General features: G+C 44.9%; 1 protein-coding gene across 1 annotated transcript in view; it reads right to left on the bottom strand.

The window, feature by feature from the left end:
• The window catches only part of FRY (furry homolog (Drosophila)), a gene marked incomplete at its 5' end in the record, with an annotated part of 88,108 nt that overhangs the window by 35,221 nt on the left and 36,441 nt on the right, over positions 1-16,446 (bottom strand). The window contains 4 exons of the mRNA XM_006877848.1: positions 1,187-1,350; positions 4,300-4,461; positions 5,511-5,699; positions 12,935-13,105. Of these exons, the coding sequence (XP_006877910.1) occupies positions 1,187-1,350; positions 4,300-4,461; positions 5,511-5,699; positions 12,935-13,105 (686 nt within the window). The remainder of the gene's footprint in view (positions 1-1,186; positions 1,351-4,299; positions 4,462-5,510; positions 5,700-12,934; positions 13,106-16,446) is intronic.

The following is a 16,446-nucleotide window of genomic DNA, read 5'->3' as shown; positions in this document are numbered from 1 at the left end:
TAGGAAACCCTGTGGGGCAGTTCTCCTCCATTACACCAGGGGGCGCTGTGAGTAGATGATCTATAAGAGTATATATGAGTATATAGTGACATAATAGATGACAGCCTAGGAAACCCTGTGGGACAGTTCTCCTCTGTTACACCAGGAGGCGCTGTGAGTGGATGATATATAAGAGTATATATGAGTATATAATGACACAATAGATGACAGCCTGGGAAACCCTGTGGGCAGTTCTCCTCTGTCCTACAGGATCACTATGAATTGGAGTGGACTTGATGGTAAGGGTTTGTGGTGTTCTTTGTGTGTTCATCTTTACGGTCCTTTTCTGTTCATATTCTGACTGTATCACACTAGTCCTGGAACCATCAGCCATTAAGCTGAAACCCACTGTCTTACCAAAGTGTTGGAATTTAGTTTATTAAGAGTCTTCTACTCAGGAGGTCCTTGTTTCCAAGGCTGACACAATTTTGCTGATCTTCAAAGCTTGTAAGACCTGGGCCACGCTCCCAGATTCCTTTGTTGCTGGGTTTGGACATATTGTCAGAAAGACCATTTGCTAGAAATGGACATTGTGTTTAGTGAAGTAGTGGGTCGGCAAATGTGAGGGACACTCCTCATGCCATGGACTGACACGGTGGTCAGTACATGAGGGACCCGTCCATAAGGTGGACTGACAATAGTGGTCACTACAATGGGCTTGAACACCCCACCATGACGCATGAGGTACAGGGCCACGTACGAGATGGATTGACCAAGTGGCAGCATTGATGGACTCAAGCATGGCAACAGTGGTGACGTTGGCCCAGGATCGGGCAGTGTTTCGTTCTGCTGTGCATAAGGTCGCTATGGGTCGGTACCAACTCGATGGCACCTAACAACAACAACAACAACAACATCACCAGGAGATGGAGCCAAATCAAGGACAATGAACAGCAACCCTAACAACACGGCTTCCTGAGCTCCATGTTCAGGAGTTTACTGTTTTCGGTTCGACATCCTGTTCTGGGATGATTCCAACCCAGCTGAGTGACCACCAAGTTATCTGCCTATTTGTTGTAGTTTGGTACAGACTCACAGCAACCTGATGTACACCAGGATGAACCATGCCAATCTGGACACCTCTGGTCAGGCAGTCTCAGTGGAGCAAGCATCCGGGAAGAGCGATATTCACCCAGACTTCCGGTACCTGGCAAGAGTAAACGAATCCAGCGCCCGGTCGTCCTTCTCTTCTGTTTCCGTTGTGTCCAGGCTCAGGCTACCGCTGCATTCGAAGGTAGCTGGGAGCTCGTTCACAGAACTAGGAAGGTCATCTTCCTGCGCAGCGGAGTCCTCTTCCCGCACGGCTTCCACCTGGAGGAACAGAAATGAACACTACTACAAAACCCCACAAATGTTGGGTGGATTTCAACTCCTAGGTACCCCTCTGGACAGAGTGGAACTCCTTCCTAGGGTTTCTGAGACTGGCACTCCTCATGGGGACAGACAGCCTCATCTTCGCCCTCTTCCACAGACAACAACACAGTATCAGCAGAACTTGGATATGCACCGGGAAACCAGAATGTTCCGAGCGATAGGCCACACTGCGACATTGGCTTTATTGTAACCCTCTGTAACCAAACCTGCAGTTTCTCTGAGATCTGCTAGAACCTGCTTTAACCTCGGGAGACCCCCTTGAAGCTACCAGCTCTGAGCAGCTGCTGTCACCGTGCCAGACATTACTCCTGGAGCAGCAGGGGAAAAAGGCTCTAGAGCAGGCAGCCTGGGATCCGCCAGGGCAGGAAAGAGACAAAGTATGAGATATGGAAAAAGAGGCTGGGCTTGAACTGGGCCGCTGGGGAAATCAGCTACAGAACCGATTGTTCTCTGTGAGAGGAAGGAAGGCATGGCAGTTCAGATCCCATGGGGAGAGAAAGCAAATCCGAGCCTGCACTTGCACTTGCTTTTCTTAAAACAAACACAAAACCAGGGCAAATGAGAAAACGTGTGTGAATATCACCATCTTCTCCAGTTCACATCTGGCCACTGGTTACAGAAATGGTAGGGAAACAGTATTTGAATGAACTGCTTTTAAATACTGAGCTCCAGAGGTTTCTCTGCATGTTCTTCATAAGGATATAAACTGCTCCCTGCCCCTAAGTGCTTCTTCCTGGTTTCTAAGATGCCACTGGACCAGCAAGATTTGCCCTGCGTCCCCTAGTTACACAAATGTGATCTGAGGGGAAAGCTGAGTTCTTATAAACCTTGCCTTTTTTAGTTTCTCCTCCTAACTTTACAGACCTTTATGGGGGCTTCGAGAAATTCGTGGAAAAATGGAAACGAAAGAGAATGGGATATTTCCTTCACCTTTTTGAAGCCCCACTGTGAAATAAAAACATTACAGAAACCCAGCTCATAAGAGAAAACAGAAAGCTTTTTGGAAGCGAGACTCAATTGGTAGAATTAAATCATTTACATCTGAGTCCACACAAATATTACGTCTTGAGTAGTTCTTTCTAGGAGAAATGAACACAGTTGGGCATTTGAGATAAAAAATGGAGAAAATAATGTATGTAGTACCAAGATTAAGAAGTTGTGAATGCCAACAACTTCACATATATTTTGTAATGTCCTTTCCATGAAATGGAATTTCTTCATCTTAGGATTCTGGCATTTAAACCAGAGACAAGTTCTCTAAAAGACAATGTTTTGGAGAAAGTTTTACACACATACAGACACTTTTGTTTTTGGCTAAAATAGAGAACTCAGATAACTTTAAGAATCTTGATCACAGTGTTGTGGCAACGGGACAGTCTTAGAAATGAGCTTTACTTAAGCTTCAACATTTTTACATCATTGAAATTTGTTTGGTTGTCTTTGTTTTCAATTATATGGATTTCCCAAGGGCACAGATCAGTTTTTAAGTGCCTTGTAAGAGAATAAGGAATACCTAGTATGATTTTTTTTTTCCATTTGAAGTATCAGAGGGAAAATGGTTTTAGATACATTTATTTCTAATTTTTAATATTCTGTTTTAAACTTATATAAGAACAAGCAGAATCAAGATGGATAAAGAAAGCTTCAGCCTCTGCTAACAACAGCTCTGGTAGCGTAGTTGTTACGAATCACGCTGCAAACCGTAAGGTCAGCAGTTCAAAACTACCAGCTGTTCCGCAGAAGAAAGATGAGGCTTTCTGCTCCTGTAAAGATTTACAACCCACTATGAGTTGGAACCGACTCCACGGTACACAACAACAACAACAACAACAACAACAGGTCACTTTGTAGTTCTAATGTAAGAAAATAAAATTCTGCACCAGTGTATAACGGTGTGGGAGTCCGTGTGGGAGTGGGTAGTTTTATAGGCAGGATAATTCCTGGACATTTTGATAAAATCAAATTTAAATGAGATATATGCTGTTCCTTAAACAGGGTTGCTGTGAGTTGGAAGTAACTTGATGGCATTTAAAAACATACTCCTAGGTTTAAAACAGCAACAAAACCTGTATTTTTGGTGATGTCTGCACAGCAGTTCAGGTTCCATTCAAGAGTTTCTATGCAGATTGTTGACAAGTCACAAACACTGTCAATGTTTCTGCTCTGGTTGTTCTGTCTCCTTGATTCTAGCTTCCCTGTTCCCTTACTTACTCATCTTTGTTTAAAAGTCACTGTTGAACATAGGGTCTCATATGGGTGATTTTTTAAAAGCAGTAGAGCACTCATGGGATATAGTCTCGCTTTTTTGGAGTCAATCTGTTATTTATTAAGCCAATCCACTAAACTAAGGAAACTATACCCATTGGGTACTTTTCCTCTCAGAAAGTCCGATTTAGGAGATCTGTGTGTAAATCCAGCATAACGCTGTGATTGACGCTGAAAATTCCTACAGTATGTGCCCAGAGGCAAGAGTTGCATCAATGGACAAATTGTATAACTGGTTCCTACGTAGGAAAAAATGTCCCCACATTCTTGCACACGCCCACAGCTCACTTAGCAAACGGTTTCATCAAAGCAAAGACCAAGAAAGGCCACGTCCCAGTCACTGCAAACTCAGACACGCGGTTTGTTTTCCTGTCCAATCGGCAGAAGGCCCTGCTGCACATGAAGTGCAGTGTTCCATCGAATGGAGAGGTCTCCTTCAACCCAGAAAGACAAGCCTGCGCAAGCTACTAGGGGGAAAGAACTTCACAACACGGACTTGGAGGGAGAAGCTTCCACAAAGGAAGGAGAAAAAGGCAGTCTCTCGATGTCCTGCTTAAGCATTCTCAGGAATTCCTAGTATCATTTGAAGGAAACAGCTAGAACTACCAAGACTTTCTGTACCTTATTACTCTCCGACACCTGCAGGGGATTCCCATTGGGCAGGGAGCAGTCCAAGCCCACCATCCTTGATGTGAAAGAGTGGGGCTCTGCAGCGGTGGGCTCGCAGGTCATGGTGAGCGATTCCATGTGATTCGTGTCCTCAGAAGGGGGCAGGGTTGTGATCTGTTGAAAGAGCCAAGGGGATAAAGTCGAACATGTAGTTCCAACCCTTTATGAGCTCGCATTTACCCAAGAATGCCAGCTACAGTTTGTTCGTTGTTGGTCGGTACATATTAATTTTCTAGCTGGCAATGAGGGCGCTTCAAAAAGTTGGTGGAAAAAAGACCATAGCTTTTGATTCCATTTCCACACTTTTAGAAGCCCCCTTGTATTTCATTGTTTTTGAGGGTGCTATCAGACAATTCTGACTCATGGAAACCCCATGTGACAGAGTAGAACTGCCCCACAGGGTTTCCCAGGCTGTCATCTATTGTGTCACTATATACTCGTATATACTCTGATAGATCATCCACTGACAGCACCCCCTGGTGTAACAGAGGAGAACTGCCCCACAGGGTTTCCTAGGCTGTCATCTATTGTGTCACTATATACTCATATATACTCTTATAGATCATCCACTCACAGCGCCCCCTGGTGTAACGGAGGAAAACTGCCCCACAGGGTTTTCTAGGCTGTCATCTTTATGACAGCCGAGTGCCAGGTCTTTTCTCCTGTGGAATCACTTGGTGGGTTCCAATTGCTGACCTCTAGTTAATATCTGAGTGCTTAACCATTGCACCATCAGGGGTCCCTTTGACCTCACCATTACTGGATCTTAAACACAGCAGCTAGCAATCTGTTATCTGGTCCACCACTCTTGAAACATGGACACCCATCTTTTCAAATAACCACATCCTAGTGTCAGTCCCATTTCCCAAAACTCTAGATGTCTAGAAAATTAAAAACATAAAACAAGATGCCCACAGAACGAAAAGCCAGGGGGGACAATCATGGCCTTAGCAGAATGGACAGCTTTCAGGGTTTATAACAAGTATCTCGGTCCTCCCCATCCCCCTTGTATTTATTTACATTTGCAACTCAGAAAACTGGACTGTTGGAATCTGGGAACCCCCTGGCATTTCAGATTCCAGGGAAGCAGTTGTGGTAGGAAGCAGTGTTCTCGTTAGAAGAGAAAGTCCCCCAGGTCCTCCCATAGGAGAGGCGCTACTTACGAGGTCCGAGGGTTCCAGGAGCTGGCCCTCCTCCTCAGAGGATTCGTCCGAGTCCTCGTGGTTCAGTTGGTTGAGGCTGGGGCTGCTTCCCGACAGCTGGTGCTCCTCCAGCAACTGCAAGCCACACTGGTCCAGGCTGTCGAGCGAGCGTCTGCGAACGCCCCAGTTGAAATTGTCCATGCTCTCCCCCTGCAAACACACACACCAGGATGCTGGAGCGTCTGGCCCACATCCTCCCGAGGCCCCACCTCCACACAGCGACCTTACAACGCCCCATCTTCCTTAGGGACCTTCCAGGCCTCGTCCACTCAGGGACCAGGACCTGGATGTGAAAACAATGTGGCTGCTGCTCTTGTTGGGGGCCGTTGAGCCGATTCCGGTCTGACTCACAGCACTGACCCTAGTGGGTACAGTGGACTGCCTGTAGGGTTTCTGAGGCTGCACTCTTTTTAAGAGCTGACTGCCAGGCCTTTCTCCTGCAGAGTAGCTGATGGGTTTGAACTGCTGACCTTTCGGGATTAATAGCCAAGTGCTTACCCACTGTACCACTAGGGATCCTTGAAATAATAGTGAAAACATATTATCTATGTTCAGGTAGATATATGTGAAATCGTATGTGGGAAAACAAATGCACATTTCTTTGGCATGGTGGGTAATATCACTTCTTTCCAAAGCTGATTTTGCTAAACTCGATTAATGATTTGTTCCCTCCCCTATCCTCCCACCCCGCCCCCCCAAAAAAAAATCTGTAAGAAAGAGATCATTGACATGAAAACAAGTTAAAGCAGTTTCCCTCCCCTTTTTCGGAGGAAGGAGAACAAAGTCAGAGCTCTAAGCCTGTAACACATTCCGGTCCTTTGGGAATTCCGAACAAGAGTATTAGGTAAACATTCCAGCCTGCCTGTTCCTGCCCGAGCAGAGCGGGTGTGCACAGATAAAATGCAGCGTTAAAGACTCCCCCAGCAGCTGGCCAAGGTGGTCTGGTCATGCACTACGCAAAAGCCGACACAGAAGTTTTCTTTTTGCTCTAGGCTCACCTATAAACATTTGCCCCTCAGTGGAAAATGGCTCTTTTCTTGGCAATGAAGTAACCATTCAGTAGCAAATGTTGCTGACTTGTACATTTTTTAATTGAATTGAGAACTGGACCTGTGGTGGGTTTTTGACCCTTCAAAATATGAGGGAGCTTCAAAAAGTTTGTGGAAGAGAATGGACTTGCGCAAACTTTCTGAAACCTCCCTTTATGTGTTGTGATTCCTAACCTCTATGCCTGTAGCTCTAATTCCATTGGGAGTGGGTGGTCTTTGTGGCAGGACTGGTGTAGGGTGTATCTTGAGTCAACCTTGTTTGAGATTTAAAAAGAAATTAAACCAGTGAGCAGAGACAGAGATGGGATAATAGAGATGCTAAGATACTTGGAGAGCTCCAAGGAGCCAGGGGCAGAGGAGACAAGGACCTCTTCTAGAGCTGACAGAGTAGGAAAACCTTTGCTAGAGCCCACACCCCGAATCTGAACACCTAACCCCTAACATGTCTGCTGAAGCCATTCTCTAGAGTCCTGAGCTTGCGTTAATGCACCACACCATGAATGAAAGTCGCTTAGAGCTATAAGGTCAGCGGTTCAAGCTCACCAGTCCCTCTTCGGAAACCCTACACAGGGTCGCTATGGGTTGGACCCGACTGGATGGCACTTCACAACAACAACAACAACAAAAAGCCAGTCCCTGGTGGTTGTCCTATGATGAGAGCTCTGGAGAATTAACACAGGGATAAGGCAGTAAAGGTGTTCAAGATTTTAGTTGTATCGTAGACTTTCTCTACGAACCAGCAGACAGTCAATACATTTATCTAACAATTTTTTTTTTTCTGGAAACGAGTGGGTTTTATTTTCTTTTCGCACTAGGGGTTAATGTGCTGGACTGAGAGGTAGGTTTTGGACCTAAATGTTGGCGGTTCAAGCTCATCAGCTGCTTCTTGGAAATGCTATATAGGGTCTCTATAAACCAGAACTGATTTGACAGCACTTACAACAAACAAAACCAAAAAAAACCCATGTCTATTTGCATGGAGACCATACTGACTCACGATGGCCTGTAGGACAGAGTAGAGCTGCCCCACAGGGTTTCCTAGGCTGTCATCTATTGTGTCACTATATACTCATATATACTCTCATAGATCATCCACTCACAGCGCCCCCTGGTGTAACAGAGTAGAACTGCCCACAGGGTTTCCTAGGCTGCCATCTATTGTGTCACTATATACTCATATATAATCTTATAGATTATCCACTCACAGCGCTCCCTGGTATAACAGAGGAGAACTGCCCTATAAGGTTTCCTAGGCTGTCATCTATTGTGTCACTATATACTCATATATACTCTATATATCATCCATTCACAGCACCCCCTGGTGTAACAGAGTAGAACTGCCCACAGGGTTTCCTAGGCTGTCATCTATTGTGTCACTATATACTCATATATACTCTTATACATCATCCACTCACAGCGCCCCCTGGTGTAACAGAGGAGAACTGCCCCACAGGGTTTCCTAGGCTGCCATCTATTGTGTCACTATATACTCATATATAATCTTATAGATTATCCACTCACAGCGCTCCCTGGTGTAACAGAGGAGAACTGCCCTATAAGGTTTCCTAGGCTGTCATCTATTGTGTCACTATATACTCATATATACTCTTATAGATCATCCACTCACAGCGCCCCCTGGTGTAACAGAGTAGAACTGCCCACAGGGTTTCCTAGGCTGCCATCTATTGTGTCACTATATACTCGTATATACTCTTATATATCATCCACTCACAGCGCCCCCTGGTGTAATGGAGTAGAACTGCCCCACAGGGTTTCCTAGGCTGTCATCTATTGTGTCACTATATACTCATATATACTCTTCTTTTTTTTTTTTGGTAAATCAACAAACATTTAAGATAATTTCAGATATACATATAAGGGTTAAATTATAACACCTTGGGTTACAATTACCAAATCCAGTTTGATAAGAGGCCTATCTGTTGAACCCTAGTCAGATTGGTTTATTTCTTAAATCTACTTTCCTATCTGGACTTAATGGTTCTGACTCCTAATATTTCCAGATATTAGATATTTTTCATAAGTTTCTAACCAGGATTTTGGGATAGCAGAACCTGTCTTCTTATGCTGCTCCCTAACTCTATAGGTCAAGGAAAGTAATACCTCTGTATGAGAGGGATTAAGAAAGTGTGGAAAAATTGGATTTGTAAGGTAACAGAATTTTCCATATTTTTTTCTTAAACCCCTCATATTTTGCTTCATTTTGTACTCCTCAAAGAATGCATCATATCAGATTAGTCAGAAAAGTCCCGTATTCATTAGGACACAAGTATAGGTTTGCAGGTTGATACTCATATATACTCTTATATATCATCCACTCACAACGCCCCCTGGTGTAACAGAGGAGAACTGCCCCACATGGTTTCCTAGGCTGTCATCTATTGTGTCACTATATACTCATATATACTCTTATAGAGCAATCACTCACAGCGCCCCCTGGTGTAACAGAGGAGAATTGCCCCACAGGGTTTCCTAGGCTGCCATCTATTGTGTCACTATATACTCGTATATACTCCTATAGCTCATTCCCTCACAGCGCCCCCTGGTTTAACAGAGTAGAACTGCCCATAGTGTTTCCTAGATTGTCATCTATTGTGTCACTATATACTCGTATATACCATCTACTCACAGCACCATATGACAGAGTAGAACTGGTCCATAGGGTTTCCTAGATTGTCATCTCTATTGTGTCATTATATACTCGCATATATTCTTATAAATCATCTACTCACAGCACCCCCTGGTGTAACGGAGGAGAACTGCCCCACAGGGTTTCCTAGGCTGTCATCTATTGTGTCACTATATACTTGTATATACTCTTATAGATCATCCATTCACAGCGCCCCCTGGTGTGATGGAGGAGAACTGCCCCACAGGATTTCCTAGGCTAGCATCTTTAAGGAAGCCAACTGCCTCATCTATCTCCTACGGAGTGACTAGTAGATCCAAACTATCTACCTTTCAGCTAGCAGCCCAAACCATAACCAGGACTTCTTTAGAACAATCCCAGCAGGTACCCTTTAGGGCTTAGGGGCTGAGCTGGGACAGAGCTCATGTCACTAAATGATACATGTATATAAGACTGAAATGGCAAATGTTTTGTGATGCATATAATGTTAGTGGATGCTGTCAAGGCGATTCCCACTCATAGTGACCCCATGTGACAGACTAGAACTGCCCCCGAGGGTTTCCACGGCTCTCATCTTCATGGGAGCAGATCTCCAGATCATTCTCCCACGGAGCTTCTGGGTGGGTTCACACCGCTGACGTTTCAGTTTGCAGCTGAGAGCTCAACTGTGTGTCACCAAGACTTCTCCCTCAAACCAAAATAGACAACTCAGAATTTATCCTGAGATGACAAAGGATTCTAGAAACGTTGGCAATCATACTCTTGGCAACATTTGTTTTCATAGCTACATGCATATACTGGAACTCAGTCAAGTCAGTGTTGTTGAAGGAATGTGCATGCACCGTGCAAAGTGTATTCCATGAATTGTGACTCCTGGGGGGTATGTGTGATATGACATAGACACCTGGTTGGGGGGGGGGGCTCCACATCACCCCGGGCTCTGCCTGCTGACCGGGTGTAACTATTATTATCCTCATCCCATTTTATTGTCATCCAAACCAGATGACAGATGGTTTGTTTGTCATCTAAACTAGAAAGGACTCTGGCTTGGATGACAGTTTACATCACCATCACCACCATACACACTTCGTTCTTAATGTCTGAAAAAGTAAATGAATTCAATGGGAAGTGCCTAATATATATGGTCCATCTATACATGCAGGTTGCAGATTTAATTTTTCACAAAAAGATTTAACAACAAACACTAACCCACTTGTGTCAGTGCCTATTTAGAAATTCTAAAGCTTTCCCTGGCTCAGATTTTAAAATTCACTTTTCCTCCAGCAATATGAGGCATACAGAGGCTTTTATTAAACATTCTTGTATCTAGACCTCAGAAATCATTTTCATACTATAGCAGCCATGAGAAATCTCTTGTATCTCACGCACACCTAGACATAAATGTGTACACAAATAGGCATACAGACGTGCTAGAAGGGATGGGAAAAAAAGCAATGATATTGTTATAAATCTGCCATGACACAAAACATCTACCAGCGTATCTGAACGAAAATAGCGCCATCTTACCTGAAGTTCCTGAGTAGCAGGTAGCGGACAGAAAAACAAATAAAAGGTCTATTTAAAATGATTATATGAAAGAGTCTCACATTTTAATTTAACATGCCTTAGTTTTCACCAGATTGCCACTAACAAACCTATCAATACATACTTCAGTAGAAACACCTAAAAATAAGGTCAAAACACACACACCCCAATGGGGAAAAACCCAGTATCAAACATCAGAGAAAAATCAAAACGTCTTAGTGGTGTCTGATGTAGATGGGGGTCACATATCACAAAGGTAATTTCTGAAATAGCTTTCCACTTCAGCGACATTGTCGGTCTCAACACTTTGTGTTTTGGAATGCCCAAGTATCTGTGAGAAAACAGTTCAATGTCACGGGAAAATGAATGTGGGTCACCAAGGGGGAAAAAAGTGTCACCACCTGATTTTGCTCCCAAAGCCAAAAGTGCTTGTGATCATGATGCATTCACCACAGACGTGCAATTAATAGCAGAGATACAGCACCTTTCAAAGATCCTGAAAGGTTAAAGGGCAAACTCCCACCGATAAGTTCCCATGCCGAGGCTGCTTTAGGAAAAGGCATGTCGTCGTTGTTGGTGGCCCTTGAGTTGATTCTGACTCGTAGCAACCTGATGTATGACAAAACTGTCCCTGTAAGGTCCCCTAGGTTGGAATCCTTACAGGAGCAGATCGCCAGGTCTTGTTCCTGTGGAGCCCCTGGGTAGGTTTGAACTGCTTCACCATCATGCCACCAGGGAGCATTAAGAAAAGACAGCGATGTGACAAGTAACTTGTCATTCTTTTGTGACAACTGTGTTTGGAACTCAAAACCTGCTATGCTTGACTTCTCAGCTGAGAATGTATTGAAATCATTTATCAATGACAGGACTACAAGAGGGCTTCAGACACTCCATCATCTTTTAATTCCATTTCTCCATAAACTTTCTGAAGGGAACTAATATTTAGAATGCCAAGCATTTACCTGACATACGCTAGAAGTTTCACGTATGAGGGGGCCTCAGGAAGTTGATGGAGAAATTCCTTTACCTTCCCATTCCATTTTCCCCACCAAACGATCTGAAGCCCCCTCAGCGCCCCTCTTATTTCATCCTCACATCAGCGCTGTAAAACCGGGTGCCACTGGGTTGATTCCTATGGCAACCGCTTGTGCGTCAGAGTAGAACTGGGCTCCTGGGTTCATTTCTCAAAAATGGATACCCAACCTCCACCCCCTTCAGTTAGCAACAAGTACAAGTGTGCTAACCACCTGCAACCCACCCCCAGGGGCTCCATCAACTCTAAAAACCAAGCTCAGACCAATGCATCAAGTTAATTCTGACTCACAGCGACCCTATAGAGGGTTCACCAGATGGGAGCAGACAGCGAATAATCTTTCTTCTGCGGAGTGGCTGGTGGGTTTGAACTGCTGACCTTACAGTGAGCAGCCCAATGCCTAACCCACATTGCCACAAGGGCTCCTTAGGGGCTTGATATGCTCCTGAAGTGGTGGGAACATGAGTGTAGGGCTTGGGGTAGCTGGATAACCCTCCTCCTCATCCCAGTTTTCCAAAACATGACTCAGATGAAAGCCTCCCGTCAGTGATCATGATTCAAAACAAAGCCTGAGCTTACTGGTTGAGACTTGAATTCAGACACTCCAGGTGTCTGGAAGGGTAAGCAGAGCTTGGGTAGCTTTATCTTTTATACACAGCACATGGGTGGGGGCAGGCTCTGATTTGTTCCAACGGCAAGCTTTGAACCACTTCCCATTGATAATGCCTCCAGTACCAACCAACAGGCTTTTTGGGAGACACAGAGAGACATACATACATATACGTCCACACACAGACACTCACAGAACCACACAAAGAGAAATGGTGTGCTCATTCCAATGAAGTTTTCAGCCATTTACAAAGAACTGAGCGGCTCAGAATGTGAGCTCAGATAGGAAAGGGGTGGTACTTTTGCCAACATCACACTTTGGATCAACTGATCCCAAATAAAGTTGACCCATGTTCCCACTGAAGACCCCATAAGAAAAACAACACTTAGCAGGTAAGAACACGAAAAAGAAAGACAAGAAAACTGATTTGTTAAGTCAAAGAAAACCGTGGAGCAGGTTTCTGATGACAACGAAGACGGTTTTACAGTGAGCGAATGGTACCTCGCCATCTTCCAGTTCCACATCCAGGAAGTCGAAGTCTCGGAAGACGCGGAACTGTTGCTCACTGCTGGTGTCCTCCATGTTCTCCTGCTCTCGGGCGCCGTCCTCCGAAGACACCAGGCTCGTCTGGTGCTCCAGCAGGTCCAAGTCCCCGCATGAGGAGAAAATCACCTGCCGGTCAGAAGGAGCTCTCTTGAGAACCTCCGTTCCCTCCCTCTCGGGGTTTGCGCTACAGCTGTTGAAACTGGCTCTTTGGAGCACTGTGTTTCCAGCACACACCTAATTCCTTAAGTGGGTATTTTTAGAACGTTCTTTGACTATTTATATTGGAGAGGTGCCTTCAGAGTTAACTCGGGACAAAAGACACACATGCATGCACCAGGAAAACATTTGGGGTCATTTCCCTGAACTTGCCTCGTAAGGAAAAGCCCACCTGAGTGTGTCTGTGGGCAGGACAGCCAAGCATGTGTGCACAGACAAACACAAACGAGTTTTCCATTGTTTCTGAACAGTTGTTGTTAAGTGCTATTAAGTCAGTCTCAACTCAGTGACCCTATACAGGAGTTCTGAGGAGCAGCTGCTGGATTTGAACCACCACCTTGGGTTCAAACTGACTCAGTGATTCAGAGTGAGGTTAAAAATGATTCCCATCCACACATACCTTCCCACCCTGTTCACAAGGGATACTGATGCCAAAACAGGCTCTTGTGAAAGCAAAGGATTTAACCCCTTCAGATGAAGTGATTTATATTAAAATCTAGTTATGTTCATATTCTTAAAAATGAACTTTAATGTTTAATGTTTTTTGGACTAGGCCATTTGAATAGAGCTCTGTGAAAATAGGAAACTGTAAAGGAATCTAAATGTTTTGCTACCCAGTCTATGTTGAATATTTGTTGTTGTTGTTAAGTGCCAGCGAGTTGGTTCCAACTCACAGAGACCCTGTAAAGAGTTTCCGAGAAGCAATTGGTGAGTTCAAACTGTTGACCTCACAGTTCAAACTGACCTTGTAGTCTAGTGTTTATCCTAAAGCACCACAACACAGACTGATATTAAATAAATTCAACAGTACACTTTACATAAATACAGTTGTTGTTGTTAAGTGCCATGGAGTCCGTTTCGACTCAGAAACCCTTGCACAGGGTTTTGGAGACTTTACATCTCTTGCAGGAGCAGAAAGCCTCATCTTTCTCCTGCATTACCTACGTGAGGGGCCCTTAAAAAGTTCATGGGAAAGGATAATGGAATTTTCTCAAGAACTTTTTGAAGGCCTGTGTATATAGATCATAACATCTTAGTCTTCCTTCTAAAGTCCCAGTGTCTTCGTGTCAATTCCGACTCACAGAGATCCTATAGGACACAGTAGGGTTTCCAAGATTGTGAAGCAGTTGGTGGGTTTGAACTGCCGACCTTATGGTTTGCAGACTAGTGTTGATTCTACAGTGCCATCCCAGAAGTTCGTTTACCTATGTATTTACCTAGGATTGTTGGTGATTACTGCTCAGGGCTGTAAATGTTAGAACATTGGTGATGGTGGTGGTGGTGTGCCATGGCTGGTTCTGACTCACAGTAACCCTGCATAGGGTTTCCGAGGCTGTAAATCTTTACGGGAGCAGAAAGCCTCATCTTTCTCCCACGGAGCGGCTGGTAGTTTTTAACTGCTGACCTTGAGGTTGGTAGCCCGACTCGTAACCACCACGCTTCCAGAGCTCCTTTAACACTGACGGCTGTTGTCCTTTATTCCTGCTCCCCTCTCAGTGCCTCCCTTTGCCTTGGCCATGTTGTGCCGACGTCCCTGTATGGTGTACCGCTTTTCCCTTCACCAGGATTACCACGTGCCCGCCGTCTAGCACACAGGGAAGATACCATGTGCTTGAAGGTGGTTTTCCCATTGCACTCTGATGTGCTGACCCTTACGATTTCCCCAGCTGTGGGGAGCTCAAATGCGTGCTTTGTGGCAGTGGTGGGCTGCGTTCTTACTCTTCGGAGTCCTGGTGTGGCACTGGAGGATAAGCACTTGACCACAAGGTCGGTTTGAACCGAACGGTTGGTGGTTCAAACTCACCAGCTGCTCCTTGGAAATCCTACACAGGGTTGCTAAGAGTTGGAACAACTACCTAATTAGTACTTTGTCCTTCCTCCCCTTCCCTGCCTGATAGTAAGAGAGCGTAAACCTACTGTGGATGTTTTAGAACTGAGGTTTCATACAATATTTGTCCTGTTGTAACTCAGAATATTGTCCTCTAGGTCCATGTTAGGTTTCCCAGATGCCCACACAGCAGTTATCTGTTCCTCTGTTGATGGACACTTGCTTGGGCTGTTTGCATCTTTCTCCGTTGGGAACATCTGTCTATGCCCAGACTCTCAGTGTTTTAGAGTAGATGCCTAGGAATGGGTTGAGTGGATTGCATGGTATTTTCATTTCTCACTTCTCAAGGATGCACCATACCATTTTCCGTTGTGGGTGTACCACTCTGCGGTCCCACCACCAGTGTATAGGAGTTCCAGTCTCCCCACATCCTTGCCAGGGTTTCTGGTTCTCTATTTTTACAGCCAGTGCCATTATTGCAGGAGTGAGAAGACACCTTATGGTACGTTTGGCTAGTGATCTCAAACACCTTTTCATGTGTATGTTAGCTCCGTGAATGCCTTCTTTGGTGACGTGTCTGTTGATGTCCTGTGTCCGTAGGGTTTTCCTGGCTGCCATCTTTATAGAAGCAGATCTCCAGGTCTTCTCCCCACAGGTGGGTTTGAACTGCTGACCTTTAGTTAGTGGCTGAATGCTTAACTGTTGCTCCACTGGGGCTCTTTACAGACATCCATGCTCTATTAAGTAGACACCGTGAAACGAGACTAAAATGGGGTTTTTGAGCTCAAGGCATGCTTCACGCTTGGGAGTGCAGTTTCTCTAACCCCTGAAGTACTCCTGGTGTGTTTGTTTCCAGCTGGAAGGAAAGTAGTATGGATCTAAAGTGCAAATCTAAAGGCCATGCTGCCTCACAGAAGCCAAGTGACCTCGTTTCTGCCCTTTGTGGCCTGGGTTGCTCTCTTGGGCCGTGCCTCCTCAGGCCCTCTGCTTTGTGAGTAGGTTACAGGCAGCCTAAACTAGCCCACTGATTTATCACGCTAAAAAGGGCATTTAAGTGAAAGCAAAGCTTAGTCAATGGCTGGCTTGGAGTTTATCCAGATGATAAGAAATACAAAATTTACACTTTGGCAAAGACTTGTCTTGGTGTGACAGTGTGGGATAAGCACTGGACTGCTAACTGCAAGGGCGGCGGTTCAAACCTACCAGCTGCTCCGAGAGAGAAAGGTGGGGCTCCCTTGCTCCTGTAAAAACACATACAGTTTGGGAAGCTCTATATGGGGTCACATCAGAACTGATTCAATGGCACTGGCTGTTTCTTATTGTTTCTAATATTCCACTCATCCCATGAGTTGGAACTGACCACCCAAACCTTGCCTTGTCTCTGAACTAGCGAGGCGAGCAGTCGTGGAACATTCCACTCATC

The sequence above is a fragment of the Chrysochloris asiatica genome, unplaced genomic scaffold (assembly GCF_000296735.1).
Source record: "Chrysochloris asiatica unplaced genomic scaffold, ChrAsi1.0 scaffold00638, whole genome shotgun sequence".
Lineage (NCBI taxonomy): Eukaryota > Metazoa > Chordata > Mammalia > Afrosoricida > Chrysochloridae > Chrysochloris > Chrysochloris asiatica.
This window is presented reverse-complemented; position numbering and strand designations above follow the sequence as displayed.